This window comes from Paecilomyces variotii (assembly GCF_004022145.1).
Source record: "Paecilomyces variotii strain CBS 101075 chromosome Unknown C8Q69scaffold_2, whole genome shotgun sequence".
Lineage (NCBI taxonomy): Eukaryota > Fungi > Ascomycota > Eurotiomycetes > Eurotiales > Thermoascaceae > Paecilomyces > Paecilomyces variotii.
The window spans coordinates 1,049,346-1,075,380 of record NW_021167141.1 but is presented as its reverse complement, the minus strand read 5'-3'; the positions used below and the strand labels follow the sequence as shown (position 1 = coordinate 1,075,380).

Genomic DNA, 26,035 nt, shown 5'->3' with positions numbered 1-26,035 from the left:
GTCAGCATGATTGAACAAAGGAACATCCCACCATGGGAACGAGGATGCGTATCCGATGTACACACCTCAAGGATAGGGAGGGGATGAAGACTTTACAATGGCATGGGCGGTAGCACCTTCATCCTGCTCGTTTCATCTTCCTACCGTCGCTCTCAATTGCGTTCGTGAACACGAGGAAGGAGGAAGCAACAAGGGCAACGAGTAGAAGAATTGCTACATCTGCCGTGCACCTTGGGAACATTATCAGTCATGGCCCAAGACTCCAGCAGTGGAGGCGACGTGGAACAACGGGCGCCATCCAGGGAGAAGAGACGTATTTCTCGTGCTTCTATGGCCACAATCCCTGACGAGAATCTGGACGAATACGGCCGACTGGTCAAGTTCGTCTCTACGTATCGGGAGCCTGGTGCGGAAGAAGAACAAGAAGAGGAAGGAACTGAATTGAGAAGAGTTTGGTACGCCCCATGGAGGAAAAGGAGAGTCCGCGTGAGAACGGAGGCAGACGCTGGGAAATTCCCAGACGAGTGGCTCCTCACAGACATCAAGCAAGGTCTTTCGTCTGAAGAGGTTATAAACCGGCGTCGCCGCTCCGGATGGAACGAGTTGGTATCCGAGAAGGAGAATCCTATCGCTAAATTCATGTCGTATTTCAAGGGGCCAATTCTATATGGTAATACGCGTGACATCCCTCAGCGAACTTGGCTAATCTTGATTTAGTCATGGAATTGGCGGTCCTCCTTGCTGCAGGCCTGAATGACTGGATCGATTTTGGTGTTATTATCGGTATCTTGTGTTTGAACGCTACCGTTGGTTGGTACCAAGAAAAACAAGCCGCAGATGTCGTCGCAAGTCTGAAGGGAGACATCGCATTGAGAACGACGGTTGTACGGGATGGACAAGAGCAAGAGGTCCTAGCTCGAGACCTCGTGCCAGGCGATGTGGTATGTCTTGACGCGGTAGAGTCTGAATACCGATGACTAAACATATTCAAACAGATAGTTGTAGGGGAGGGCAATGTTGTCCCGGCTGACGCCAAGGTTATTTGCGATTACAATGATCCCAACGGCTTCGAGGAATTCAAGAGGATGCAAGCAGAAGGATTTCTTGATGAGTCATCTTCTGAAAGCGAAGATGAAGAAGGGGGACAGAAAGAAAAGCAAGAAGGAGACCAAGAAGGAGCCGAAGATGCTGGCAAAGAGGACGAGGAGCGTCCGAAACGGCGCGGGTATCCGATTGTGGCGTGCGATCATTCTGCCATTACTGGAGAGTCTCTCGCCGTTGACCGATACATGGGCGACCCCATTTTCTATACGACTACCTGCAAGCGCGGGAAATGTTACGCGGTAGTTCAGACAACGGCGAAAACATCTTTCGTTGGGCGTACGGCAACCATGGTACAAGGTGCTGCTGGGGCAGGCCACTTCGAGATGGTGATGAACAATATAGGAACCTCTCTTCTCGTCCTAGTTATGGCATGGATTTTGGCAGCATGGATTGGAGGCTTTTACCGACATATCCCTATCGCCGACCCACCACAGCAAACTTTACTTCACTACACTCTATCTCTGTTGATCATCGGAGTTCCTGTGGGTTTGCCTGTTGTAACAACCACTACCATGGCGGTGGGAGCAGCCTACCTTGCTCGGCGGAAGGCCATAGTGCAGAAGCTTACAGCCATCGAGTCTCTAGCAGTATGTTGCCCCAGACGTTATTCCCTATCGTGGACTAACCTTACATTCTAAAGGGTGTCGACATTCTCTGTTCCGACAAAACTGGTACTCTTACTGCTAATAAACTGAGCATTCGCAACCCGTACGTTGCGGAAGGTGTCGATATCAATTGGATGTTTGCAGTGGCTGTACTGGCATCTTCTCATAATATCGACACGCTAGATCCGATCGATAAAGTCACAATTCTTGCGCTCAGGCAATATCCAAAAGCCAGGGAGATACTTCGACGTGGTTGGAAGACCGAAAAGTATATCCCTTTTGATCCTGTATCCAAACGAATCGTCACAGTTTGTAGCTGTGAGGGTGTTAGATACACATGCACAAAGGGCGCCCCAAAGGCGGTTCTACAACTATCCAAATGTTCAAAGAAGGTGGCAGATCTATATAGGGATAAAGCACAAGAGTTCGCCCATCGTGGATTTCGCTCTCTCGGTGTCGCCGTTCAAAAAGAAGGAGAAGAATGGACTCTTCTTGGCATGTTGCCAATGTTTGACCCGCCTAGAGAGGATACAGCTCAAACGATCACTGAAGCTCAAAATCTAGGTATCAGTGTCAAAATGCTCACGGGTGATGCCATTGCCATTGCTAAGGAGACATGCAAGATGTTGGCTCTGGGTACTAAGGTCTACAATTCAGATAAGCTGATCCATGGTGGCCTTAGCGGCGCTATGGCACATGACCTCGTCGAAAAAGCAGATGGCTTTGCTGAAGTATTCCCGGAGCATAAATATCAAGTTGTTGAGATGCTCCAGCAGCGAGGCCACTTGACTGCAATGACAGGTGACGGAGTTAATGATGCACCATCTTTGAAGCGAGCAGATTGCGGTATAGCTGTGGAGGGTGCCTCAGAAGCGGCTCAGTCTGCTGCTGATATTGTCTTCCTAGCACCTGGCTTATCTACTATTATTGATTCGATCAAGGTTGCCCGTCAGATTTTCCACCGCATGAAAGCATATATTCAATATCGCATTGCTTTATGCTTGCATCTGGAAATTTACTTGGTGACGTCCATGATCATTCTTAATGAGAGCATTCGAGTAGAGCTGATAGTTTTCCTTGCTCTATTCGCGGATCTTGCCACTGTCGCAGTTGCATATGATCATGCATCATATGAATTGCGGCCGGTGGAATGGCAGCTTCCTAAGATATGGGTAATATCTATCATTCTTGGTCTTTTGTTGGCCATGGGAACATGGGTAATTCGTGGGTCGATGTTCCTTCCCTCTGGGGGCATTATCCAGAACTGGGGATCTATTCAGGAAGTCTTGTTCCTCGAGGTTGCTCTCACCGAGAATTGGTTGATTTTTGTCACCAGGGGATCTGATACATGGCCATCCGTCCACTTAGTCGGAGCGATTCTGGGAGTGGATGTAATCGCGACGATCTTCTGTCTTTTCGGTTGGTTCACCAACCAGACGATGCCGACAATTCCGCACGATTCGTATGTCGAAACCCGCAATGGATGGACGAATATTGTCACTGTGGTCCGCATTTGGGGTTATTCCCTCGGTGTGACCATCGTCATTGCGCTCGTGTACTTTGTCTTGAATAAGGTCCAGTGGCTCACTGATCTGGGCAGAGCCAAGAGAACCAAGGGGGACATCAAGATGGAGAACCTTCTGGCTCACCTCGCCAGATTAACGCTTGAGCACGAGAAGGAAGGAGAACCGAAGGGGAGATATTATATCACAACAGCGAAAGAGGAAGAGGAGGCAGACTGAGTGGCCCAGACAACAATCGTGGAGGGAGCTCCTGGGTGGGCTCTTCGCGACATGGCACTCAATGGCCTCTTGGAAAGATACTGTTCATAACTTTCGTATTTCCAGTGCGAACATATTTGACGTACATCGGAATTAATGTCAGCAAAGTGTTCCTGGTGGTGGAGCGAGGAGGAGCGTGATCCTCGAATCCGATAAAATAATAACTACTAGAGAAGGGGGTCTGATTCAATATCGGGGGTTTTGTTACGCGTGGTCCGCACTGCTTTCTTTTCACAGGCTGCGTGCCTTTGCTGTGTACTGGTAACTAGTGATTCCCTTGACAGATAATAATAATAACATTTCAGACTGGGGTCACCTCGCAATCTGATAGATAAGGACTACAGTACATCGAGCATCTTGTAAAGAGAAAAGTAACTAACTAACTAATCTGTTGGTGATAACTAATCTGCACCGAGTAACTAACTAACGATCTAGAATGCGTGCGGGGTGCAGTTCCCGTTGCCCGTGGGGTGGCGCCAGCAGTGGAACTGGAACTTGCACCAAGAGTCACCGGGCTTGCCCTAGTTAAGAATAATAGCTGCACCGACACCGGCGGACCGACACGAGACCATTCACAGCAAATTGGTTAAATGTGGACTACGAGCGATTCTGCTTCTCAGGCAACGAGGACCGAGTAGCAATGTGTGACGGGCGCACTGCTTGTCTGGAACTACGAGCTGATTCTCGTCCGCATCATTGACGCCTCTCTCTGGTCACTACTGCTTTGCATGGCTGATCAGTATGCGCTTGAATCATCCAGCTCGATGTTGGCGACACGTCCGGCTGAGATGCGCACAGCAAGTGAGGTTCTATTCGGTACAGCAGCAGCATAGCCCTCCGCCGTGGAGACCTGCTTCAGTGCTCGATGAGTATGCCCGTCTTCCTCGTACCTCTACGTGAGCTTCTTTGCTGACAGCAATTAGCTGGGTGGAACGTGAGGCCAGGCCGATCAGTTTACGGCAGCTGACCTTTTTTGGCCGGACATTGACAGAGGCTCGCTTGATCAGCTCTGCAAATTATGTCCGTACAGAGCTTCCTACAAGGTCAGTGATATGGTACCTGAGCAACTAAGAATGGAAAGTAATAGCTGACTGGAAGCCAGGCTTGCCCACCGTCTGCGAGATATGCAAAAGCTACCATACGTCGTCGTGTCCAATCCGCACATGTCCCTTGTGTACGAACTATACTACAAAGCATTCGAGAGGTTTCGGACGGTCCCGGAAATCAGGACGCTAGAGGACAATGACCGATATTGCGACATTCTACGTGATGCTCTCAAGGAGCACCTGGTCGTGATACCAAACCTCGCGATGGGTGTCCTGGAATGCCAAGATCTCGTGGAACCGGGTGAAATGGACCGGTTCATGAATACATTGTTGCGTGCTGTATGGAAGCCTGGTTCCAGTCTCAAGGGTGCATATGGCTGACCACTTGCACAGAGGATATCTCGCAGAGTCATAGCAGAACAACACCTGGCTCTCACAGAAACCTTCAATTCTCCGTGGCATTTTCCAGATTCGATGGCCCGCACTGATCTCAACGCTGACTTTGTTGGCGAGGTGTTTTTGAAATGCAATGCAAAGGAAGTAGTCGAACGCTGCGGAAAGCTTGCCCAGGATCTCCTCAGGCAAAGCTCTGGTTTGGACAAGATACCACATATCACTATTCAAGGCCATCGCGAGGCGACATTCCCCTATATACTAAGCCATCTGGAGTATATCGTCGGTGAGCTCCTGCGTAACTCGATACAAGCCGTCATGGAAAAGTATCGAGATTCTCCGGAACTGCCACCGCCTATAGAAGTGCTGATCTGCGAGGCACCTCAGCATGTTATCCTGCGGATCTCTGACCAGGGAGGCGGAATCCCTCGTGAAATCCTTCCGTATTTATGGTCTTTCAGCAAGGGTCCCAGGACTCAAACCCGTCTGAAAAATCTGGAGCAAGTCCCCACGATGGCTGCTACGATGCAAGAATTGACGGTATCGACTGATCGGAAAATTGCCGACAGAGAGACTTATCGAGAGAGCTCCTTAGCCTCGCTAAGCTCACGGCCTCCCAATCTGCGGCTTGGCATGGGCCTCCCCATGAGCAGAGTATATGCGGAATATTGGGCCGGTAACCTTGAACTACACAGCCTAGAAGGCTATGGAGTCGACGCGTTCCTCCAGATATCGAAGCTCGGGAACAAGAACGAACAAGTAACCACGAGAGCTATGATCGACGCAGTCTGATCTTGTCACCCAAATCAATAGATACCTACCGCTTTCTACCAACCGTTTTTTATATGGCGCGGTGATTAGAATTAATTTCGGTATCACAAGATCTCACTGTCCGCGTGTAGCGTGCCTTCCGCAAATGAACAAGGCGTACTTGCAGTACAACACACGCTCGAAATGTGCTTTCCTTGGGTATGATGCATTTGTTCCGATAACACTACTCTACGCTACCTCAGATATCTCACGTCCTACACCCCATAGGATATTCCAGAACCATACTCTCGCTATGTCTAGCTGGATTATATCGCAAGAATCGTATACCTACCATCTTCAACAATGAATACTTGGCCGCTTAGGTTAGTCTTAATCCCTGTCCACGCTACCCAGTGCAAGCGATTAACGGCTGCAGGGGAGCTGTCATGTTAGATATTCCTTCTCAGTACCGCCCATCTTACCGCAACCATGCTCGCACAAGCTCCGAAACTACTCACTCACTCGACACGAAAGAACTCTGGACTCGAAACGAATGGATGGCCGCCGGATCAGGAGACGCACACTGTCATCCTAGGGCGTCGGAGGCAGTTGAAAAGTTCAAAAAACATATCATTGGAGACTGCGCAGCTTCTCATCCTACTAATCCAGCTATATTGCGTCATTATAATCTTCCTCATCTTCACAATTTGCGAAGACAGCACCCACCCGCAGGACGAAAGCCTTTTGTAGGAATTGCACCGGAAAGGAGAGAGGGATTGCCTTCTGGAAACTGGCAATATGGCAATGCGCACCACGATGATGTTCGGCGAGACGCACCTCTGGACATTTGCGTCCATTTTTCTCCAGAGGACCCAAGGCAGGACCCCAAGAAACCATCGGAGGCCCCTAGCAGTTCCGGTCGCCTGGTTATCAAGGGACACTCGTTTCCTGTTCGTCATTTGACGCAAGAGGTTTTCCTTCCGCGCTTTCTAGATTATCGTGCATCATGGCACCCGCCGGACCTCGTCTACAACGTGAAATCGCCTCTCAATCCTTCTGCAATCCAGCAACTCGATATCGTAAAAACGTGGAAACGGCTCAGCTTTTCTCAGGCGGCGGAGATATTGCATTGGGAAGAAACATTCAAGCTCGTTCTGGCAGCGAACTTGGAGGCCCTGCTTACATCGTCTGACGGCACCCAGACAAAGTTGGTCGAAGATTCTACAAAGAATCCGTGTATATCTGTGCGGCTTGATCCTTTGAAGGTTGTCTTTGACATGATCCAAGCCGAGGATAGCACAAAGACCGCCTTTCGTTGGTTTGCGTCGACTGAAAACGTCCATCGAAGCCTGTTACGATTTCTGCGGAACCAAGACTGTTTCATTGACCCTTTAGTATCAGGTCCTGGTTCGCATCCATGTGCCAGTATCCGTAGCTCCAGCGTCAAATTCACGAGGCTACCCAAATCCAGGATATCTAACGTGGATGGTCCTACCCAGGCAGAGCTGCTCTGGAACCCTCCGTATATTTCATTCGAGTCTTTTGACTTCGAGGTCGAAGAAGGGCAAGCGTTTCATCTCCGGCCCAGCTTCTGCTGCGCACTGAAGGACCTTTTCGAAGATGCCCTTGCCAAGGGCGAGATCAGTCTCACGTATTCAGCTAATGTCGACTGGCTCCGCTATGACCACAAGGTTGGCAGTTTCTCTGGCACAGTGCCGGTACGCCGAAGACTTCTCGAAACAAAGCCCTACGATCCATCATCTGTCCATATACTCGACATAATTGTTAAAGCTGAGCTGGTAGAGAACTTCGGAACTCCGACGTTGGAGCAGACCATGAGAACGCAAATACGGCTTAGGGTGATGCCAAAGACGGACCAGGTGACTTTGCAGCGGAATCGGAGGTTTTCTCATCATACTCGAGATCGAAGCTTGGACATCATCACGCGGGAAAACCTTGCAGTGGACGAGACAGACACGAAAGAGGAAACTATATGCGATCCGGTTACTCGCCCGCCATTGGATGTTGATATTCATAACACATATTCTCCTGCATCGCTTTCTGGCCACAAAGGTGTGCCTGATATTTATCATTATCGACATGAACACCTCGAGATCCAAGCTAACAAGAGGAGCTCCGCTTATCCCGTCAACGCAACTCCTGACTGCGTTGATCCTCCAAGGCCCGCTCCACTAGTTGTTCACAAATCTCGGCCATCTACTTTGAAGAAGATGCAGTACCCACACCCCTCGACCCCGTCAGATTGTAACAGTCCTGTTCCTCGGTTTGATAATAACGCAGCCGATCTTGAAGCGAGATACTCAGCGTGGAAGTTCGCTAAGGAATCAAAGCCTGGACGTCGAGCGGACTATTTCATTGATTTCGCTGCTACCCCTCGTCAACGGCCTCGGCGCCAATTACAGTCAAGCAATGATGGGGAACATGTGATGCCCAGTGAGAGTGTCGAGCGCCTTGCCTGTCCAGAGGAGCTGTGGGACGACATAAGATCCTGTCTTTACAAAGTTAGAAGGACACGGGATATGGCTACTGCGAGTCAGCTGCCGCTAAATTCTCCCACGCCACCGAAGGGAGAGGCTAGCACTATCTTGTCAGGCCAAGATATCCATGAACGTAATGGACATAAATCAAAGCGGCCATTCTTCTCATCGGATGATACGACTGCATATCCCTCTGGAGGGACGACGAGCGGGGTCGATGAAACCGCGGAAGAGACATATCGAATACCGGCTCCCGATGGGAAGTCTAGACCAGATGAGCTCGAACAACCCCAGGAGCCACCGCTGATCCGCCGTGACGATGCTTTAGCACTGTTGCTGCGAATGAGACAGATCCACGAGGATGAACGTATGTCTCTGGGCACCAACGCTGAAGCGATCTGGTTCTCTTCCGAGAATACCTCGCAGGTGTCTCTCTTTGAGTCTCTTGGCAGCGGGTGTAGCGACTACGGCACTGTATTTATCGTCGATGATGGGGAAGAAGCTGACGACGAAGCGGAAGCTGGGAACGTTGGTAGCGGTGTCTTTGACTGATCGAGTTGTTCTCTAGGACTCCTTGATCGTTTCTCCTGGCCACTGTACAATGATTTCTGTGTCTGCGCCCATATATGTTGGGCTTTGATTGCTACGCGTTCTCTCTCCGCGGTCAGTATGTATATTCTTCTCTGGTGTGGCATCCTTAGGTTATATCATGTATAGTGCTCCATCACTAGTAGCTACTCACACTCGTTTAGAACCAGGTGATAGGATAGGTAGTTACTCAACAAAGGATTTATTATTGGCCGGACTGGAGTGTTCTCAGTAGTTACTGTAGAGTCTAGACTGGTAGAGTCAGTAGACTAAGGAGCTTCTCCATGGATCGACCGCTAAGCCCTGCGCGGTGCCTGACGGCCTGGCGCTATTCCCAGAATAGCAGGCGCCGTGGTCGGGCCGGATGACGTCATGTGGACTGTTCCTTCTCGTCCGCGGCTTTTGTTTTTTTTTTTCCTCTCTTCCTTTTGCTCTGGATGGCTGAGCTATTGTCTCACTAGACTAACTGCTGTCGATCTTCACATCGTCTAACTAACTACTGTATCTTGCCGTGACGTGTCCAGTGACGCCCTCCAGTGTGACGTAACTGCAGTTCCTAGCTTGTCCTTTTGTCTTTCAAAACTCTCTTCGCACTTAATACTTGCTCCCCATGAAGCGGATATACACTCCGATCGACGATAGCATTCCCGTCCTCATCTTTGTGCTTTATTTTGCAATCATCTTCCTGAGCTACTTTATTACAGGAGGACCAGCTGCAGTTGAGAAGTCGAAAGCGGAAACCGCGGACGTTAGTCCTGCAGTTCAAGTCAGAGAAGAGTGAACAAAGCACATACCTGTGACTTGCAAGGGAAATCACAATGGCAGGCACACTAGGCATGATCTGTTTGATCATCATAACGCTTCTGAGTATGTGAATTTCCAAGCCATTGAGTCTTCCCTTTTTGTTTGCGAGGTTCGATCTGGAAAGGATGGCGGTTCGCTTGTTGCTCGCAGAACTATGATAACTATATGGTGGAATTGCCTTGGATGTGGGTCAGGAACGCAGATCTGGTCTCGACATCTGGATACGCCCTTGATCAGTCTTTTATTTGGCAATAATTGCTGATACTCTCTCCATTGCAGTCCCTCCGGTCGGAGTGTTCCTTGTTGCTGGCTGCGGCGCAGATCTCCTCATCAACATTCTCTTGACAATCCTAGGGTAAGCAGTCCGCCTTGGAAATCAAACATGTGCGATGGCAATCCATGCTGACATGCGATAGTTATTTCCCGGGACATATACATGCCTTCTATCTGGAGTACATCTACTATGACCGCCGCCGGATGAGTGCGGAGGGCCGTTTCGCGGCCCGCCCGGCGCCTGGCGTCTACTCCGACCGCATTCAAAACGGTGGCCATCACCACAACGCTCCCCCGGCTGCGGCTGCTGGCAACAACTATGGCACAACTTATGGAACAGTTCCAGCAGCCTAAGATCTGACCGATTCCATACGATCCAATGACGATTCTTCGCCAATTGACGCGAGAAAAAAAAATTTTCGGGTAGGAGGCTGCTTTCGGATATCGATCGTCTTATTGTTGCCTCGCAGTAATGGCGTTTCCTCAGTGGCATCCGGGGGTTCCCATGATGCGCACGGGATGGTTGGTAATATTTCATACTATTTTAATAGTTCAATGTGACACAGGGTTATGATTGATGCGTCGTTCCTTTTTTATCATGTGCTCTCTACAATATTACAAGCGTCGGGTGCCCCATCAAGGCAGATAGTTTATTTTAGAAAACAGAATGAATAGTTATCGCTGCAGCCCCAAGAGAATTTCAATATTCGTCTTTCAGGAAAAAGCTATCATGCGTTCGCCTTCGTCTTGGCCGCATCACCATTTGCTCCCTCTTGCCGGGTACCTTTCAACGGAGGAAGATCGAAGGTCTTACTCTGGCCGGTCTGGCCTGACGTGTGAGGGACTGCTCCTGTACCAGCGCTCCACCAGAGTGCTCCAACCCACGGCTGCACGTTCCATCCCACAGTTAACGTGACATTCTGTCTCTCGGCCATCTTACCGGTGATGTCCGTGATCTGGTACTTTGGCTTCTGGTTTCTCAGCTTCAGCACACCGGGCTTGCCCTCCCCTTTCTTCTGTGTCTGCTTGGTAGACGATGATTGTCTCCGACTCTTCGATTTCGACGTAGACTTGGCAGGGAAGAAGCGCTCCTTCAACACGCTAGGCGAGTAAGGCGATTCCGGAGCGGGGATGATCTTATCCCAAATGATGGATTCGGAGGTTGCAAGGGCATCGCTAGAAGAAGGGTAGGAAGCATAAACGTAGACGAAGAGTTGTTTCGTGTTCCAGTTAAATAGCGGAGAGAGGTCTATTGCGATGGAGAGAATTGAAATTGTTAGTCTTGTAGATTTCGGGAATAGATAGATAGATAAACAGATAGATAGATAATACTCTTGCGAGTAAGCGAGAGAGAGAAGAAAGGAAAGATGTCGTCTCCATACCAGCATCCAAATCGAAACTGATTCGTGCGTATTCCTCTTTTTTAGAAGAGTAGTAATGCGGTCGGCCCTTGATCCTACATCCCCGATAAATTATCATTAGTTTCTTGTTTCTTTCTTTCTTTCTTTCTTTCTTTCTCCCCCGTTGCGACGACGAGAAACACACAAGGGGACAGACAAACATACACTTGCACATTCTTCAACTCCACACTACTCGTCACGTCATCAGCTGGATATAGTAGAACCGAAAGCGCAATTGCCGCTGCGACAGTTAATGCTACCGTCGTGAAGAAACCGAAGACGGTTTGCGTGCGGTTGATTGTCGAATGCATCCCCGCGGTTTCTCTTGAATGTTATTCCTCCTTTTTTCCCACTTTCAGGATAGTATATGAACGATTCAAAAAAGAAAAAAAAAATACAAAAATGAAAGAGAATATTTCTCAATCCTTTTTTCCGCTCCAGAGGAGAGAGCAGAGGAAAAAAGACTGAGAGACGCGCGCGTGGGACTGGGGTTGCTTTCCGGTTCAGGCCAGCTGGAGCTTCAAGAACGCTTCGGAGATGCGATGCGGGAAAGAAAGGATGGAGGCAAACAGAGCAAACAGGCTGAAACTGGGGAAGTTGAAGGAGACCGATAAGATAAGAGAGAGAAGGAAGAACAATGACGATGTTGGTAGATATTTCTCCGCGTTAGATGGCTACTGCGAGGGATAATCTGGAATTTTGCTAGGTTTTGAGATTAGATCTCTCACGTCTTCGTACTTACTTATCTCAGTTCAGAAAAGGCGTAAGCACGTTTTACTTACTTACAGTACTTACTTATTCTCCGGCATCAACTGAACAAATCATTCGCTCATTGTTGGTTTATCATTTCCTTCCTACACGACGCAAGCAGACCACGACGAATCTCAATTGGGGAAATTCCCAGCACATGAACAAAAATCATGGGGGACCATACTCTTTTCTTTTACGGTAGGTGTTTAGTTGAAATTCGAAAAAAAAAATCAAACAACTTTTGATCGAATCAGCTTAGAATCCAACCACCATCATCATGCCATCCTCACTAGCATATCTTTTTATATTCATCAACTAATCAAAATCTCTCTCTCTCTAATCTAACACAATCTCCATCTACAACACAGGAACCCTCATGGCTCCCCAAATCCTCCACCGCGTATGCCACGGCCGTCCTGACCCGGAACCCTGGCAGAAAAACATGCTGACTATCCGACCGGCCATTCTACATGGATATCGCCGTCATCGTGTCCGCAATGCTGATTATCCTGGAATTATCCCCAGCAGCAGTTCGTCCGAGTCTTCCGTGTTAGGGACCGTCGTTTCGGGCCTTACTGATGGTGACGTCTATCGTCTGGACCGGTTCGAAGGGGATGAGTATGTGAAGAAGCCCGTGAGAGTGCGCGTCCTGCGCAGTACCGCCGCCGTCGGGGGGAGGACGGAAGAGAGTACTGCGAAGAGAGGGGACGAGCATTTGAGGGATATGTTGGATAAGGCGGAAGCGGAGCTCGCGGATGAAGGGGAGGAGGTCGATGCCGTGGTGTATGTGTGGGCGGCGGGTGAGGATCAATTGGAGAGCGGCGAGTGGGACTTTGAGACTTTCAAGAGGGATAAGATGAGTTGGTGGGTAAAGGCGGATGAAAGTGAGTGGTGAGGAGGTGTGTTCTGGCATAGAAAGAAGGGGGGGTTTGGAAAGAGGACTCGGCATAAATGAACCAGAGGAATCAGGGCAGAGCACTTTGGAGTGATGGTGTTGTAAGTCGAGCTCTCTCGGTGGGAAAACTAGCGGGCCTACTTAAAGATATCGCGATATAATAGAGACACACTGGTGTTTTTAAATATCAGTGCTTGCAAATATTGGTATCATCTATGTAATAAAAACCAGAACCCGCGGAGACGAGCATTGGCCATTCCCCGTGTAAAACGCCACTAGAAAATGCAACACGGAGGACGCTAACTCTACAGCGCGAATTGAAAGATATAAATGCAAACCGGAAGTGGTCGCGCTCTCGTGAAGCTAAAACCCAGATCACAACTCCAGAGGCTGAAACACAAAACATTTGACGCGTCTCAGCAAAATACTCAGTCTTCCTTTCACTTGCTCGTTGGTCTCGCCTGTCGCGGACTTCTCCGCGGGCTATCCTCCACAAGTGCCGTTGCTCTGCCAAGGGGTGGTGTCCCTGGAACTTGCACCTCAACTCTAACTTTTGGGGACGTATTTACGACCTCTTGCAGTTCATCGAGGAAGTTTTCATCGTCAGCTGCCTCTGCGTGTCGAGGTCCTGACTGTCTCTTTCCCTTGCTATGACGGAGATGGCGTGGAGAAGCTGGTACTTGTTGTGACTGACTATCAAGTACTTCAATCACTTCGCGGTCCGAAGTCGTACTTTCGAGTGCCGTGTCATTCATAGCGGGAGGCTGCACTATTGCTGCGGCGTCCTCTGCAGCTTCGCCAACTGGGCCTGATACAGTTGTATCATCCACCTCAGGCTGTCTTGGAGTTGTCTCATCTGGCGTTCCCTTCTTCAGGGTGTCCTTTGATGCAGCCTGCTGCGACGAATCACCATTCGACTGTCTTAGCACTAGCTCCTCCGGGCTGCTTCTGTTTCCAGGGAGATCTTTGGAGGGACTCTGGTCCTTAGAGCATAATGCATCATGCTCTTCAGATTTCCGCGCAGGCTTGTCACCGCTCCTTATCTTCTTAGAGACTTGACTGGGCCCCAATAGATATGAAATTGGCTTCCTGTCAGCCATTGTGGTTGTCTCGGTCATCTTATGGCGCCGTGCCTCCTCCTGCTCCTCATACAGATCGTCGAGGAACTTGCGAAGGCGACGGCGGAGGAGACCGGATTTCAGCGAAGGCCAGTCCGTCTCCGTTTTCATGTCTCTCTGAAGAAGTTTGGTCACAAAAGAATCTGGATCCTGGATGAACTTTTCCATGTACGCCAGTAGGTATAGACCACAGTCTGAGAAATTAGGTTGCAGTGGGATCTCTCGCGCCGTCATCCCCTTGATCGCCTTCACATCGACGTCGATTCCGCGTTTAGACTTCCCTTCCTCGTAGAGATACTCACGGAGGCATCTTACTGTCGGCGAGCGCGGGAGGTCCAGGGAATCGAACGTAATAATAACCGGTTGCTTGGGATCGTATTTCGGCAAAGAGCGTCCTTGTTTCTTCTTTTGCTTCTTTCCCTTATCGGCCGCTTGCGATTTCTTCCGTGACACATCTTCCTGTTCTTGGCTCGGTTCTGGCTCACGAGGATAATCACCAGGCTTTGTGAACTTCGGGGGTGACGAGGTAGGGTTCTCTTCTCCCTCCGGCCAATCATCGTCAGCTTCCGGTGCTGTCCCAGACTGAACCTTTTCCCCAGTGGGCGAGGAGACTTCTCTATTGTCAGAAAGTGTCATTGAAGCGAGTGATTGACGGGTCTTCTCTTCTTTACCGGAATCCGAGTGCACATTGCCGATAGCGTTAGGGTCGTTGACCGAACTATCTTCCGCCACAGCTGGTGGAGTCTCAGGGATTTCTGAACGCTCCTCCGAGACTTCTTTATCAGGAAATCCTTCGAGCTCGGGACTACCCTCTTGAGGGCGCTCCAAGATCGGCAGATTACATATGATAGCCACGTACCAATGTGCGCTCTCATTGATAGGAACAACGATATAGTCATGACTGAAGATATCGACATTCCTCGTCCACTTTTGGACGCCTTCATAGTTAATCCCACGTTTGCTTCTCGGAAGATTGGTAAGTGTCTCAAAGAAGTAGGAGTTGAAAAAATAGATCTTCTTCGCCGTTTGAGGGCTTGTACGTTCCAAGTGATGTTCAAGGAATCGCAGATAGAAACCGACGAGATTATCGTTGAGAAACTCTCCGTCACGGAGTCTTTCTAGATCATGTACATCGACTTCAGCCTTCTTCTTTCCCACTCGAGGGTACACAAGGGATTTCGACCACTTTCGCGGCTTGTAAGCGGACACTGCTTTCTCTACTGTTGGCTCCTTATCATCGCTGGGTCATTGTTAGCTGACATTTGAGCTTTCTTCTTGGGGGCCATGGATTCGCGAACCTAATGACTGCAGGCTGTGTTTTCCGGGATTTGGACCGTGTTTCTCGTTCGTACAAGGAATTATCCATATATTTCTTGACAGGGATTGCGACTCCTTCATCAGATCCGCTTCTGGATGGATGGCTGTGACTGTCCGGGTCAGGGACTTCAGTTTGGCTCTGCGCATGACTCGAAGCTTCGCCTAGACGACGCGGGGGTCGACTAATCATAGACCCTGCAGAGCGGTTGGTGTTGGCGCTGTCATCTTGGAGAGATTCGGAAAGTTTTGGCCGTTTAATCGTTTCGGATTTCGACTTTTGAACAGGCTCCTCGCTGTTCTCTGCGTCGTTGAGGCGCTTGTAGCGACCTTTCTGCGCAGCAGTTCTTTTCTCATTCCTATTGAATGCAGCGTCCATCCACCCACTGGCAGATTCATTAGTTTTAGGTCCGTGGGAAGCCACTACAAACGCATACCTTTCTTTTGATAAAAATTTGATATCTTTCCGCTTCAGGACCTTGCAGAAGTTGTCCTTTTCCTTCTCTGAAGATAGTTGTATATCTACCATTTCATCGCTGCCCTCCACTTTTGAAAGACGTAAACGGATCTTACGACTTGGACTTTCTCCTTCGAAGACAGTCGTGATTTTCTGCAGCGGTATATCAATCCCCTTCGTGCTGTCCTTGTCAGCAGTTTCCGCCAGGCAAAGAGTGTCTCGGGCCTTATTGATAGTGAGTTCAAAGCCCTGTCCTTCGAAAGATACACGCTCGACAGGGCCGAAACGGAACAAGTCTGCTTCGAACAATTTCTTGTGAGAAGCACCCTTGTCTGACCTCTCTTTCCGGTTTGCCTTTCCTCGATCTTTTCCGGAGGTGGACGTGAATTCCACGGGACGAATATCGCTTGGAGATGATCGCCAACAGGCATCTTTCTTCGATCGGTCGGCTGATGAGGAACCGACACTGGCTTCCCTCGCATGCACTCCATTCAGCGAGGAAGGCGCACGCTGCACGGTGATATCTCCCTGTAGTTCGTCCGGGCTCTCTCGTCCGCTTGATCCGCGTCGCTTACTGTCTGTCGAAAAGAATTTCTTTAGAGACTTTGGACTTTCCAGCTCGGTCACATCCTTTTGGTTCCTTGTATTGCAAATCTCGACACTGTCGAGGATTTCCGGCTTGTTGTCACGGTTGACTTTGTCAGTCTCAGTCCGATCGGCACCTTCTCGCGTGTCTCCAGGTTTCCTTTTTGGTGTAGGCGGAGCGTCATTGTCATCCTCAATAATCACCTGTCTTCTGTGGAAATAATTCTGAGGACTGGTCGGTGCGTGACCAACGCTCATTAACCGTTCCACGTTCCTATACTCGTCTAGTTTCTTCCCTGTCCCCTTCGATTTCTTTGGACGTACGGACTGCTGGCTAGATGTCGAAGATAGACGGGACGTGTGCTGAAACGAGGATGACGTCCCTGTTGGAGACGTCTGATGTTCCATATCTTCAACGTCTATCAAATCGACAACCGGACCCGATGTCGCCTCCAGGCTTCGACGTTGGCGCTTTGTCGGCCTATTATTCTCATCCAGTTCCACAGAGTATCCGCGGTGGGAAGAACCAGGAATTGTAACGCTGCGATCATCCAGCTGCCTCCCCTTCCCCGCCGCACGAACTGGCCCACTTTGTCTGGAGTGACGCGCGATTGTGTCTATGGGCCGAAACGGAGATAGCCCCTAATCCATGTATACTGTTAGATGCCGTCTTCATGAGGGAGCCGCGATCTTGCTTACGTGCGTTAATTTGCCGGGTTTTCTGAATGTAGCTCCAGGAATGATCGTGACCGCATTCGAACTGTTCCTGCTGTATCCGAGAAAAGAGTGAGCACTACAGACGACAGGAATGCTTGTGGGATTACGTACTCGAAGTTCGGGAACAACCTGCGCTCATCATCTTGAGCGTCGTCGCTCCGTATCTTGTTTAGCATCTGACCTGCCGGAAAACTAGCCCCGCGGTCAGTGCCACAAGTCTCTTAGCAAGAGGGCTTTGGTACTTAAATGATGCGGGGCGCTTATTGAGAAGTGTCTGCGCTCGCTGCGAACGTACAAGGGAAGATGCGTGAACAGGTCGAAGTCTCTGGGCATCGCTCAGGCTCAGGTAGAAGTGAGCTTCAAGTGGGACGTCATCAAGAAAAAGCGCACGCGGCTAATGTTGGCTGCCTGCAGCAGAAAGAAGCGAAGAAAGAAGAAAGGCCTGGTTTTACAGGTGAGCATTCAGCCTGCGCTTGAGTGGCAGTATCTACACCCAAGCTGAGGCAAGCCGTTGTACCTCCGGAGATCCAGTGCTCCAAAGACTGATCAATTAAGAGGTCATAGCCATGGGGCACTGTATGTTTGGATGAAGTAGCGTATTTCGGGAAAAAATAGTCATCATCTGACAGGATGACCGAGTGGTTAAGGTGCAGGCCTGCGTAAGTAGCCTTTACAAGACACCGTAGCCCGACTTTCAACTAACACCCCAAATAGTAAGCCTGTGGGTTCGCCCGCCTGGGTTCGAATCCCAGTTCTGTCGGCATTTAAATCTTTTTTTTTCTTTAATCTTGCCAGATCACCAGTCGACCGTGAAGCGAAGAGTGTGCTTCGTAGTAGGCATCTCAGCCTATTCGGATTTTTTAATGTACCTAACGTGATCTACTCCTTTCGGAGTGCGCTTGGTTGAATGTAAGATATTATTATTAACCCTCCCGGCGTTTAAAGGCTTGCGTTGTACTCCGTATGTATAACACCTGTTCTCGGGCTAGTTATGATACTCTTTTCGGGAGTGTAAATATATTCTACTTTGAGTGAAGGGTTATTTTCAATACAACTATATTGTTCAATAAAATATTCAGCTACTATGTATGTACCCAATACAACATAATACGTATTTATTCCCCCCTATCCCATACTCTGTCATCTGACCCTATTTCCAATTAACTGGCTAAGAAACAATCTAGTGATTTCTCCTAGGTCGACTTTCTGATCTGTGCCAGGGATTCCAAAATGGACTTAAACCAACCCCACGAGAACATTGATAATGTCCACCATCGCTGCAGTATCGTACGAGGCGTTATGGTAATCTTCTCCGCTGGATGAATCCGTATTCTTCCCGAGATATTGATGCACTGTCCCAAGTCTGCCCGAGGCGAGCCCTGGAAAGAGGTCTCGGCATAGCTTACCTACATTGATCGATTGAAAATTTGATGCGTTCAGATGAGACATCTTGTCTTGGATTAAGCCATCATTCCCCGAAAGGATTCTGAGAAAGCATTGCATGTCATGAGCAGAAAACCAGGATAATAGCTGAACTTTGTCTTTGTCGTAGCCGCAAACATCTCGAAGGTGGTCTCTGATCTTCGGAGGCGTCTCACCATTGGTTTTGAGACCTCCATAGCATCTCAGGAATAGTGTACCCATCATACCATGCTTGTCTGAGACATACGGTGAAGTAATCTCGACCAAGTCCTTCATGGACAATTTGTAGTCCACATTACCCGAATACAGCAGCTTTCCATCTATCTGTCTGATTGCAAGTTGTAGTGGGATTGGTGAGTACTTAACCGGCATGGAAATAAACTCAAAGTCCATGATCCAAGTATTCTCAGGCCTCAAGAACATGGTCTTGAGTTCCTTCAAGGTGGTTCGTGTGCTGTCTGTGATCGATAATTCCAGTTCCGAATGTGCGGTTGTGGATACGTCAATAGATAAAGGAGTGAGGTCGAAGAAATGCCTGATGAGTGCGCCAGAGTGATAGCGACAGTAGTACGTTCTTGAGGACCATGGAGGCTCCGGGCACGTATAAAACATGCACTTTCTCTTGTTGTCCACAAAATTGAAACCTCTTTCCACGCTCGACTTAAGCGCATGGTGTAATCTTTCACGGTATATTCCTTCAGAGTCAGGAACTGCGCTTTCATGGTAGAAGTAATCTTCAATATCCTTGAATCGCAAAGTGATATGAGACGAAGTATCACCAGCAGTAAACTGGTGGAGCGAGTCTGACAGGATATTACTCTCAGAAGTCCCATGGTCGAGTGTAAATTGGCTCAGTTTGACGAGCTGGAAGGGGTGCTTAGGTGGGACTATGAAAGAAACTTGTGATCCCTTTTCAAGGACTTTATCAACCATTAGTCCAATATCCATATATGTTCCATACACAGGGCTTAGTGGAGACTTGAATCGGTAGCTGGTGTGGAGGATTGTACTGTATAGTGTCCACCTTGCAGAAAACCGACGCGGCCGCCAACCCGGCGTTCTAAGAAACAGCATATCAACATCTGTGATATACAGTACTGGACTCAACCTGAACTTGTCAAAAATAGGCTGTGAGTTCTCGTAAAATTGTTGCATGTACTTGATTGACTTCTCCCTTTTTCTTATCCTTTTCTGCCCTGTGCAAGGCAACAAGGCATGGTCTATAGTCCAGCCTTGAAGATAGAGGGAGTCGGGAGCGACTTCATCTTTAACAGAACCCTTTAGACATAGTGCCAATGGAAGCAGGATCTCTATGTCAGTGGTGAACAAAAGTTTAATGGCCCATTGTTGGGGGGCACCTTGGAAAGGTTGGTCGTAACCAAACTCGACCCGGACTGGAAGTGCAGACTTGAGCTATGCAGACAATCAACATACTTCATCGGTATCTAGCGGAGATATGTATTATCATCGCTCACCTTATCATTTGCAGCCATCATCTGCTGACATATAAAGGCAACACACGTCGTCAACTCATGATAGAAAGGATTTCGCTCTGTTGAACAAAGTGTTCTGGGTTCATACTTTGGCGAAAGGCTGTAAAGCCAAGAGTTAACTTCTTGTGCTGTCATTTTCTTGATTATCCCCTGAGACTTTGGGTCTCTCAGGTAGGAACTTGTGGAATTAGGATCTGGAAGTTGTACTGGCTTTTCCATCTTGTTATTTGTAGAGGGTTCAGAGGGTTCAAGTGGATGTCCAATGTGGAAAGTCTGGGTCTGTTGGCCGAGATACTTATAAGCATCCTCGAAAGTTTTCAGTCGCCCAGATCGGCCTCCTTCTATCCCGATGAAAGGGACTGGATGTTCAAAAGGATGTAGCTATTCCATAGTAAGTAAATATCTGTAAATTATCTCAGAAGAGGAATCCCGTCGTAGGCAGTACCTTGTGCAACTCATTTCGTTGTATGACTTCATAGCTGTGCAGTTCTTCTGGCGATAGCATGAGGAATGGATAATGTCCTGAATCATACTGGTCTGTTATCTTGACGGGTTCTTTCCTTGGCCCATCTGCTCTTGACGACCCCTGCCGCATTTCTACGATTTTTCCTTCCTCTTTTATCCACCGTTTCAATGTACCCTCGCCGATGTAGAGGACTTCAGATGCACTTGAGATCGAAATGGGTCGCTCCTGTCCAGTTGTGGGGTTGACGTGTTTCCGTGTTCGAAGAAAATCAATTGCATTCAACCTCTCCTCCTTGGAAAATATCTTTAATGTTCGTTTATAAAGGCGCTGAGCCGACTGTTTATTTCCTATTTTATCAATTGTTTGTAGTTGGTCTTCGGTCAGCGGCTTTTCGAGTGCAGGAGTGTTGTTCTGGGAGCCGTTCTGAGTCTGCATCATCGATCCTCGGGAAAGAGATATGCGTGCCCTGCGTAATATCTTCCCTCTCAAAAAAGCTTGCTTCATAGTATAGGTCTGGCCAAACTCTAGGCCATACCTGATATGATCGCGTTGTGAGGATTCATATCTCTCAGGAAAACCTAGGAGGCACCTGTATTCATCATCGAGAGGGATGTTACCATCTCTGAGACAGATTAACTTATCGCGCATAATGACCTCAAGCTTAGCCATTGTTCCATTCCAAAAGAATCCATCCTTCCACGAGACTTCGGAACGGAGCTGTCCCGTGGCTACAATGCTCTGCAAAAGAGGATCTGTTATGTCACAGATTTGCCAGGTATTATCGTCTGGAATGGATTTCTTTCCGTTGATCAGATGAGAATCACTGTCCCTTCCTTTGAGGAGTTGAGGGAAGGCAATATCATCTTTCTCAGCACAGTCCTCCTTCCCACATTCGATAATAGGATCACACTCCATTTTCAGCGTGATAGTTTGGTACAGGCGATATTCAAATGAAGTCCTTGGGTCGATCCCAAATCTTATCAGTGCATTTCTCCAAGGACCATTTGTGAAGATGTATCCACAGTAAGGCAGTGCCTTTTCGAGATCGCCTTCCCTCCCGGAACCTATGCTTTCTCGGATAACTCTCACTATGGCTATTGGGCGAGTCCGCAGAAATTGTCGGATTTGGTACACAGTTTCCCTCACGGAAGCACCAGGTATCCAAGGAACGGGATTGTCGTCCCCATCTGGGACACGACTGTTTGCGTTTAGTACAGTTATTCCAGTGAATTTGATTTTCTGGGCGCGCATGTCTTTATGCTCCTCGTCTTCCTTGTGCTCATTACCTTCGTCGTCATCCTCCTCCTCCTCCTCTCCTTGGTTAGACCTCTGTCCTCCGTCTCCTTTATCACTTTTGACATTGTCCTGGTCTTCCTGGAAGGCTTGCCCTTCATTGATATCAATGGAGATAGAGGATTCATGATCTGGAAACTTAGGTGACATGGCTTGTTCTTCCTATGAATTTATTGCTTGGAGTCAGTCATCATTTCTGTGTCAGGTCCAAGTAAATCATACTCTGCTTAGTCAAGCCTGCCTCTCAATCTATGAAGATAATCGGTAATTTTCCTGCGCTTGATCGGAGCAGGACGAGTTTTTCTTTCTATGTAAAGAAGGGGAAATGACAGGAACGTTGAGAATGGAAGGCCGGTGATCTAGGAGGGGCGAACGAATGTTTTGGAAACCGTAAATGACAGGGCTTGGAGATTCTAAGAACAATATTCAGGTTGTGAACAAGACGACTAAAGAAGAAACTCTTGAGTGGGAGTAATGTCAGCCATAGGCCCCAGCTTCATGACGACATGCAGGCAGGTTCATTAATCAGGCAAGCAAAAATTTGACAAAATGTCAGGAAATTGTCAGAAGAAAGTGCAATCCGCCGGCATCCCCCTGCCAGAATAACAAACAATACGCTCCTGAGAACTCCAGCTATCAGTCTTAATACAATACTGCTGTTTCCCACGCTCCACAATACTCCCCACACTGAGCTGGTCCCTTCGGAATTTAGCCTTTCAGTTTCTATTACAGGCTAGAAACACTCGATCTAAATCCAGAAGTAAGATTTTATGTTGAAGCTCTTTAGTTAAGTTAAATGTTTATGCTTACCAAAAAGTGTCTATCACGTGAGTTTGAGGAGTTGGTGTCTCGATGTCAAATTTAAGAAACGCCAAAATGGAAAATCTTCCATCACCTTGACAGGATGACCGAGTGGTTAAGGTGCAGGCCTGCGTAAGTAGCCTTTACAAAGACACCGTAACTCGAATTTCCAACTAACACCCCAAATAGTAAGCCTGTGGGTTCGCCCGCCTGGGTTCGAATCCCAGTTCTGTCGACATCTTTTTTTTTTTCTTTTTGTTAATTTTTTTTGGTTCTATACCCCATGATAGGGACATTGCAAGCTGAAGTAGGATAATGTCGCAGCAAAGGGGGTGGCATGATGCTGTAGTTGATAAGCAATACTCAGTTGCGGAGAGTGTCCCGAGGTCCTTAAGTTCAGTTCCTTGTAAATATAAAACCAGCAATGTATTCTATACTCACCGTCATTCCTCTTTATTCTAATTTTAGCTTCTTGTTTCAGTATTCCTGAGTGTGCCGGGATATAATTCGACAATATTAAGTGAGAGTGGTGCACCTATTGAGAGTTAAACCGATATATCTACAGTTCTGGCACAGGGCAGCGAAGAGACATTCGACAGTATTACGTAGTATGTAGCGTAAAGCAGCCGAGCATTAAATATAGTATATATCATCTTCCTGCAAGTGCTTAACCAGCACTAAGATGACAAGCTATCATAACCCCCCTCCTTTCAAAACTGCTTAATGGTAAAATCGGAGTGTATAATTTGTATCTCTTAAGCAGGGAAAGTAAGTACATATGCCGACACGCAGGATAAGAAAATTACAATAACGATTATCCTTCTCCAAATAGCACAGAACCTACTATATACCTAGAATCTACAATTTTTGGTTTGGAAGGTAGCATACGGCGCATCTACATAGCTTCGCCGGCTCCATTGGTGGCTCATTGGGCAAACAACTGGCCCTAAGCCGCTAGGTAGATTGTCGACGCTTTTCTGATTTGCAACATTGATGACGAACACGAAGGGTGTTCGGTGCAATTGCTATCATTCTCAACTTGTCACCTTGCAAATCATCCACCAGTATAATTGGGAGCACCATGTCCTTGGGAGAATAACACCAGACAACATCGATCCGCATATTCGCGTGGCGTACACAAAGAGGGTTCAAAGAGCATAGTGATGTTTTCCACGTAGAAGGCAAAGCTGACTCGCTGACGGACGCACTGATGATACTGACGCATGTTGTTGCTGGTGGAAGAAAAGTAGTCAACGCCGCAGAGCATGATTCTCGAGTCAACAACTAGAAGAAGGGGTACTGTGGACAAATCTCAAAGTGAGAAAATCCGTGATCTCCCCAGAGAAGGGCTGTTGCGATGGTGCTATCTTACAACGAAGAAGAAGGAACGGAAATAGATATCGTAGGAATTCATGAGAAGTGCCATTGTCCCCATCACCCGTAAAACCCCCCAATGTAGAAGCAATCGTGATACCAATGGTAGACTACATAGCATCGAGATGCTGGTCCTTTCATGTCATCTTGCATTAAAACTAAAGCAGACGCAGGAATTCGCCCAAGCCTTCCCCCAACCCAGTGAAGAACGCATGCCAGTTAACCTTTACTATACAGGGCCATACCAAGGCTCAGTTTAACCCTTTTTCAAGACGCCGAACCTTTCCCCTTGTCACCCGTTGTGTCATCATGGCTGTTGCTGTTGTTGTGGTTGGCATTATTAGCCCTCCGCCGGTCACCCCCGTGGTGGTGATGATGACCAGCGTTGGCAGCAGCCTTCTCTTGACGAGCTTGGTCGATAGCAGATCGCTGAGCAATGCTGTCATCGTGGCTTTTCCAAACGATGTTGGTGTCTGGCGGGAAGGCGAGCAATCGCTTGATCGTCTCCCTATACGTCGGTTAGCAAGGGCCATATATGTAGCTATTGTTGATGACAAGTCCAGACTTACCTGATCTTGATGTTCCTTCCACCGTCGATCCTCGTCCAGACACTCAACACGTCCTCTCCGCTCCGCACGCTAAGAACGGCACCGCAGACCTCATCTCCAGCTTCCGCGAACTGGTCGCCCACCATGGCCAGCAGAAGGTCCTCCCAGTACCGGTCAGCAACTCCCTTCTTCAATCTGACGATCCACTTCCCACCCTTCTTGTTGGCCTCATCTTCCCAGACGGGACGGATACCCTTCTTGAAGATGTGGTAGTCGGAAACAGTCGGGAGGAGAGATGGTCTCTTCAGGTGGGAATAGACACTCCAGAAGCCTTCAACCGTGGAAATGGATGCCAGTGCGATTGTTGACTTCTCATAGTCTGAGTATTTCGGTGTGGGTGGACGGTACCAGACAATCCACGTCGACTTGAGAGGGTGTGTCTTGATGGTGGAAGCGGATGTGCTGAGTGAGGACGTCGAGCCTTTCGCTTTCACTGTGTCCGTCCCCGTGCCTTCCGTCTCATGCGTATCCTTCTTATCACCAGAAGTCTTCGAGCTGAGATCGAAGGCACCGCCGGAGGGCGTCTTCGGAGTCTTGGCTGAAGAACCGAACGACGCGAATGCGCCAGACCCCAGGCCGAAAGCGGACGAGGCGTTTATCGACGGGGAGGACGCGCCCGCGGAGAGAGGAGATATCGCATTGAAGGGATTCGACCGTCCATGAGAGCTGTCGGGACCGAAGCGCTTCGCTGTGTGATTGCGGGGAAGATCGACTCGGGCGCCACCGTCTCTGTCAGTCCCGGACATGGACAGAGACAGCTTGCTGGAGCTATGATCGCGGTCAGCACGGGCCTGACACAGGTCCTGAGACTACAGGAAAAAGGCTGTCAGATGGTCTTACTTTGCTCTCCGCGTCCACAGGTTTGCGTTATCCATCGAGGTAGCGTATACAGTTGCTCTGAAAAAGAGCGGTCATCAGGTAGGGACTGACACTAGTGGGGGGTGTGGTGGCTCTTCGTGCGAGACTAGTAGACGATAGAAGATGGGCCGAATAGATGGAACAGGGCGTACAGGAGGTGGCAGCGGCGGGGTCGAGGTCGTAAAAGGGCTGTGTGAGGCAGGATTAAGGGTGTTGATCGAGGACGTAGAGAGACGAGTATGTATGTTGTTGGAGACCGACGCAGAGAAGCATCCTCACGTCTCGCCGTCGCTCTCGCTCGTCCTCTTCCGGCGCCCAGCCAATCACCGCCCAGCCCGGCGGCTCCACCCGCACCGTCTCTTTTTCTTTTTCTTTTCCTTCTTTTCGCTTTTCTTTTCTCTTTTCTTTTTTTTTTTCTTTTCCACAAAACCCAAGACCACCGACTCAAATCATCGCCAGCAGCTTCTTTCATTCCTCCACTGCGCTGGCGATTCCGATGAGTGTGTCGAGATTGACCGTTTCGTGCGGACCCCGCGTCTAAAACCATCATCACGAGGGCTCTCCAGCTTCCCATGATGCGGTGATGACCTGATCGACGGGACATGCCCTTCTTTTTCTTTTCGAGGAGGTTTAAGACCTATG

At 48.7% G+C, this 26,035-nt stretch overlaps 10 protein-coding genes and 2 non-coding genes across 12 annotated transcripts; 7 read left to right on the top strand and 5 right to left on the bottom strand.

The window, feature by feature from the left end:
* Positions 1-249: 249 nt before the first annotated feature.
* C8Q69DRAFT_504277 (putative plasma membrane H(+)ATPase) lies at positions 250-3,451 on the top strand (the record flags this gene model as incomplete). Its single annotated transcript, XM_028632576.1, has 4 exons — positions 250-670; positions 718-941; positions 996-1,691; positions 1,745-3,451. 4 exons carry the CDS (start codon positions 250-252, stop codon positions 3,449-3,451), a joined length of 3,048 nt encoding a protein of 1,015 aa, XP_028487263.1.
* Positions 3,452-4,040: 589 nt separating this feature from the next.
* Positions 4,041-5,882, top strand: C8Q69DRAFT_143054 (putative pyruvate dehydrogenase kinase). The gene is made up of 4 exons (XM_028625448.1): positions 4,041-4,359; positions 4,414-4,533; positions 4,593-4,875; positions 4,930-5,882. Exons 1-4 carry the CDS (start codon positions 4,232-4,234, stop codon positions 5,719-5,721), a joined length of 1,323 nt encoding a protein of 440 aa, XP_028487262.1. The 5' UTR covers positions 4,041-4,231; the 3' UTR covers positions 5,722-5,882.
* On the top strand, positions 5,883-9,051 carry C8Q69DRAFT_143055 (hypothetical protein). Its single transcript, XM_028625449.1, has 2 exons — positions 5,883-6,062; positions 6,116-9,051. The coding sequence occupies exons 1-2, from the start codon at positions 6,043-6,045 to the stop codon at positions 8,727-8,729; spliced, it is 2,634 nt and encodes an 877-aa protein (XP_028487261.1). The 5' UTR covers positions 5,883-6,042; the 3' UTR covers positions 8,730-9,051.
* Positions 9,052-9,204: 153 nt separating this feature from the next.
* C8Q69DRAFT_456109 (hypothetical protein) lies at positions 9,205-10,510 on the top strand. Its single transcript, XM_028629816.1, has 3 exons — positions 9,205-9,632; positions 9,849-9,924; positions 9,986-10,510. The coding sequence occupies exons 1-3, from the start codon at positions 9,584-9,586 to the stop codon at positions 10,194-10,196; spliced, it is 336 nt and encodes a 111-aa protein (XP_028487260.1). The 5' UTR covers positions 9,205-9,583; the 3' UTR covers positions 10,197-10,510.
* C8Q69DRAFT_456106 (putative microsomal signal peptidase subunit) lies at positions 10,511-11,894 on the bottom strand. The gene is made up of 3 exons (XM_028629815.1): positions 11,408-11,894; positions 11,225-11,298; positions 10,511-11,091 (listed from the first exon to the last, which is right to left on the bottom strand). Exons 1-3 carry the CDS (start codon positions 11,551-11,553, stop codon positions 10,571-10,573), a joined length of 741 nt encoding a protein of 246 aa, XP_028487259.1. The 5' UTR covers positions 11,554-11,894; the 3' UTR covers positions 10,511-10,570.
* Positions 11,895-13,056, top strand: C8Q69DRAFT_456104 (putative disease resistance protein Aig2). Its single transcript, XM_028629814.1, has 2 exons — positions 11,895-12,190; positions 12,361-13,056. Exons 1-2 carry the CDS (start codon positions 12,163-12,165, stop codon positions 12,885-12,887), a joined length of 555 nt encoding a protein of 184 aa, XP_028487258.1. The 5' UTR covers positions 11,895-12,162; the 3' UTR covers positions 12,888-13,056.
* On the bottom strand, positions 13,057-17,345 carry C8Q69DRAFT_456101 (putative Ulp1 protease). Its single transcript, XM_028629813.1, has 6 exons — positions 17,325-17,345; positions 17,190-17,270; positions 17,061-17,130; positions 15,757-17,003; positions 15,304-15,705; positions 13,057-15,245 (listed from the first exon to the last, which is right to left on the bottom strand). The coding sequence occupies exons 2-6, from the start codon at positions 17,252-17,254 to the stop codon at positions 13,328-13,330; spliced, it is 3,702 nt and encodes a 1,233-aa protein (XP_028487257.1). The 5' UTR covers positions 17,255-17,270; positions 17,325-17,345; the 3' UTR covers positions 13,057-13,327.
* Positions 17,346-17,702: 357 nt separating this feature from the next.
* Positions 17,703-17,838, top strand: C8Q69DRAFT_t50. Its single transcript has one exon. It is a non-coding gene; the product is annotated as a tRNA-Arg (tRNA).
* A 319-nt stretch (positions 17,839-18,157) lies between these two features.
* Positions 18,158-20,624, bottom strand: C8Q69DRAFT_456096 (hypothetical protein). Its single transcript, XM_028629812.1, has 3 exons — positions 20,439-20,624; positions 19,976-20,374; positions 18,158-19,913 (listed from the first exon to the last, which is right to left on the bottom strand). Exons 1-3 carry the CDS (start codon positions 20,586-20,588, stop codon positions 18,315-18,317), a joined length of 2,148 nt encoding a protein of 715 aa, XP_028487256.1. The 5' UTR covers positions 20,589-20,624; the 3' UTR covers positions 18,158-18,314.
* A 3-nt stretch (positions 20,625-20,627) lies between these two features.
* Positions 20,628-21,590, bottom strand: C8Q69DRAFT_516483 (RNA polymerase III transcription factor IIIC subunit-domain-containing protein; the record flags this gene model as incomplete). Its single annotated transcript, XM_028633390.1, has 1 exon — positions 20,628-21,590. A coding segment is annotated over one exon (963 nt), but the record flags the coding sequence as incomplete, so codon positions are not given.
* A 1,060-nt stretch (positions 21,591-22,650) lies between these two features.
* Positions 22,651-22,788, top strand: C8Q69DRAFT_t51. Its single transcript has one exon. It is a non-coding gene; the product is annotated as a tRNA-Arg (tRNA).
* Positions 22,789-24,007: 1,219 nt separating this feature from the next.
* Positions 24,008-25,626, bottom strand: C8Q69DRAFT_142788 (eukaryotic translation initiation factor 4E-4). The gene is made up of 3 exons (XM_028625446.1): positions 25,376-25,626; positions 24,497-25,303; positions 24,008-24,435 (listed from the first exon to the last, which is right to left on the bottom strand). The coding sequence occupies exons 1-3, from the start codon at positions 25,408-25,410 to the stop codon at positions 24,195-24,197; spliced, it is 1,083 nt and encodes a 360-aa protein (XP_028487254.1). The 5' UTR covers positions 25,411-25,626; the 3' UTR covers positions 24,008-24,194.
* Positions 25,627-26,035: the final 409 nt, after the last annotated feature.

Coding starts and splice junctions, on each gene's coding strand:
- C8Q69DRAFT_143054 (XM_028625448.1), top strand. CDS start 4,232: ATGCGCTTGAATCATCCAGCTCGATGTTGGCGACACGTCCGGCTGAGA. Junction 4,360..4,413: donor CCTGCTTCAGTGCTCGATGA/GTATGCCCGTCT, acceptor GACAGCAATTAG/CTGGGTGGAACGTGAGGCCA. Junction 4,876..4,929: donor TGAATACATTGTTGCGTGCT/GTATGGAAGCCT, acceptor CCACTTGCACAG/AGGATATCTCGCAGAGTCAT.
- C8Q69DRAFT_143055 (XM_028625449.1), top strand. CDS start 6,043: ATGAATACTTGGCCGCTTAG. Junction 6,063..6,115: donor ATGAATACTTGGCCGCTTAG/GTTAGTCTTAAT, acceptor TAACGGCTGCAG/GGGAGCTGTCATGTTAGATA.
- C8Q69DRAFT_456109 (XM_028629816.1), top strand. CDS start 9,584: ATGGCAGGCACACTAGGCATGATCTGTTTGATCATCATAACGCTTCTG. Junction 9,633..9,848: donor GATCATCATAACGCTTCTGA/GTATGTGAATTT, acceptor TCTCCATTGCAG/TCCCTCCGGTCGGAGTGTTC. Junction 9,925..9,985: donor ATTCTCTTGACAATCCTAGG/GTAAGCAGTCCG, acceptor GACATGCGATAG/TTATTTCCCGGGACATATAC.
- C8Q69DRAFT_456106 (XM_028629815.1), bottom strand. CDS start 11,553: ATGCATTCGACAATCAACCGCACGCAAACCGTCTTCGGTTTCTTCACG. Junction 11,299..11,407: donor GAGTTGAAGAATGTGCAAGT/GTATGTTTGTCT, acceptor TCGGGGATGTAG/GATCAAGGGCCGACCGCATT. Junction 11,092..11,224: donor CAGTTTCGATTTGGATGCTG/GTATGGAGACGA, acceptor CCATCGCAATAG/ACCTCTCTCCGCTATTTAAC.
- C8Q69DRAFT_456104 (XM_028629814.1), top strand. CDS start 12,163: ATGGGGGACCATACTCTTTTCTTTTACG. Junction 12,191..12,360: donor CCATACTCTTTTCTTTTACG/GTAGGTGTTTAG, acceptor TCTACAACACAG/GAACCCTCATGGCTCCCCAA.
- C8Q69DRAFT_456101 (XM_028629813.1), bottom strand. CDS start 17,254: ATGCTAAACAAGATACGGAGCGACGACGCTCAAGATGATGAGCGCAGG. Junction 15,706..15,756: donor AAATTTTTATCAAAAGAAAG/GTATGCGTTTGT, acceptor TGAATCTGCCAG/TGGGTGGATGGACGCTGCAT. Junction 15,246..15,303: donor ACACAGCCTGCAGTCATTAG/GTTCGCGAATCC, acceptor ACAATGACCCAG/CGATGATAAGGAGCCAACAG.
- C8Q69DRAFT_456096 (XM_028629812.1), bottom strand. CDS start 20,588: ATGCGGCAGGGGTCGTCAAGAGCAGATGGGCCAAGGAAAGAACCCGTC. Junction 20,375..20,438: donor AACGAAATGAGTTGCACAAG/GTACTGCCTACG, acceptor ACTATGGAATAG/CTACATCCTTTTGAACATCC. Junction 19,914..19,975: donor TGATGGCTGCAAATGATAAG/GTGAGCGATGAT, acceptor TTGTCTGCATAG/CTCAAGTCTGCACTTCCAGT.
- C8Q69DRAFT_142788 (XM_028625446.1), bottom strand. CDS start 25,410: ATGGATAACGCAAACCTGTGGACGCGGAGAGCAAA. Junction 25,304..25,375: donor CTGTGGACGCGGAGAGCAAA/GTAAGACCATCT, acceptor CCGCGATCATAG/CTCCAGCAAGCTGTCTCTGT. Junction 24,436..24,496: donor GGAAGGAACATCAAGATCAG/GTAAGTCTGGAC, acceptor ACCGACGTATAG/GGAGACGATCAAGCGATTGC.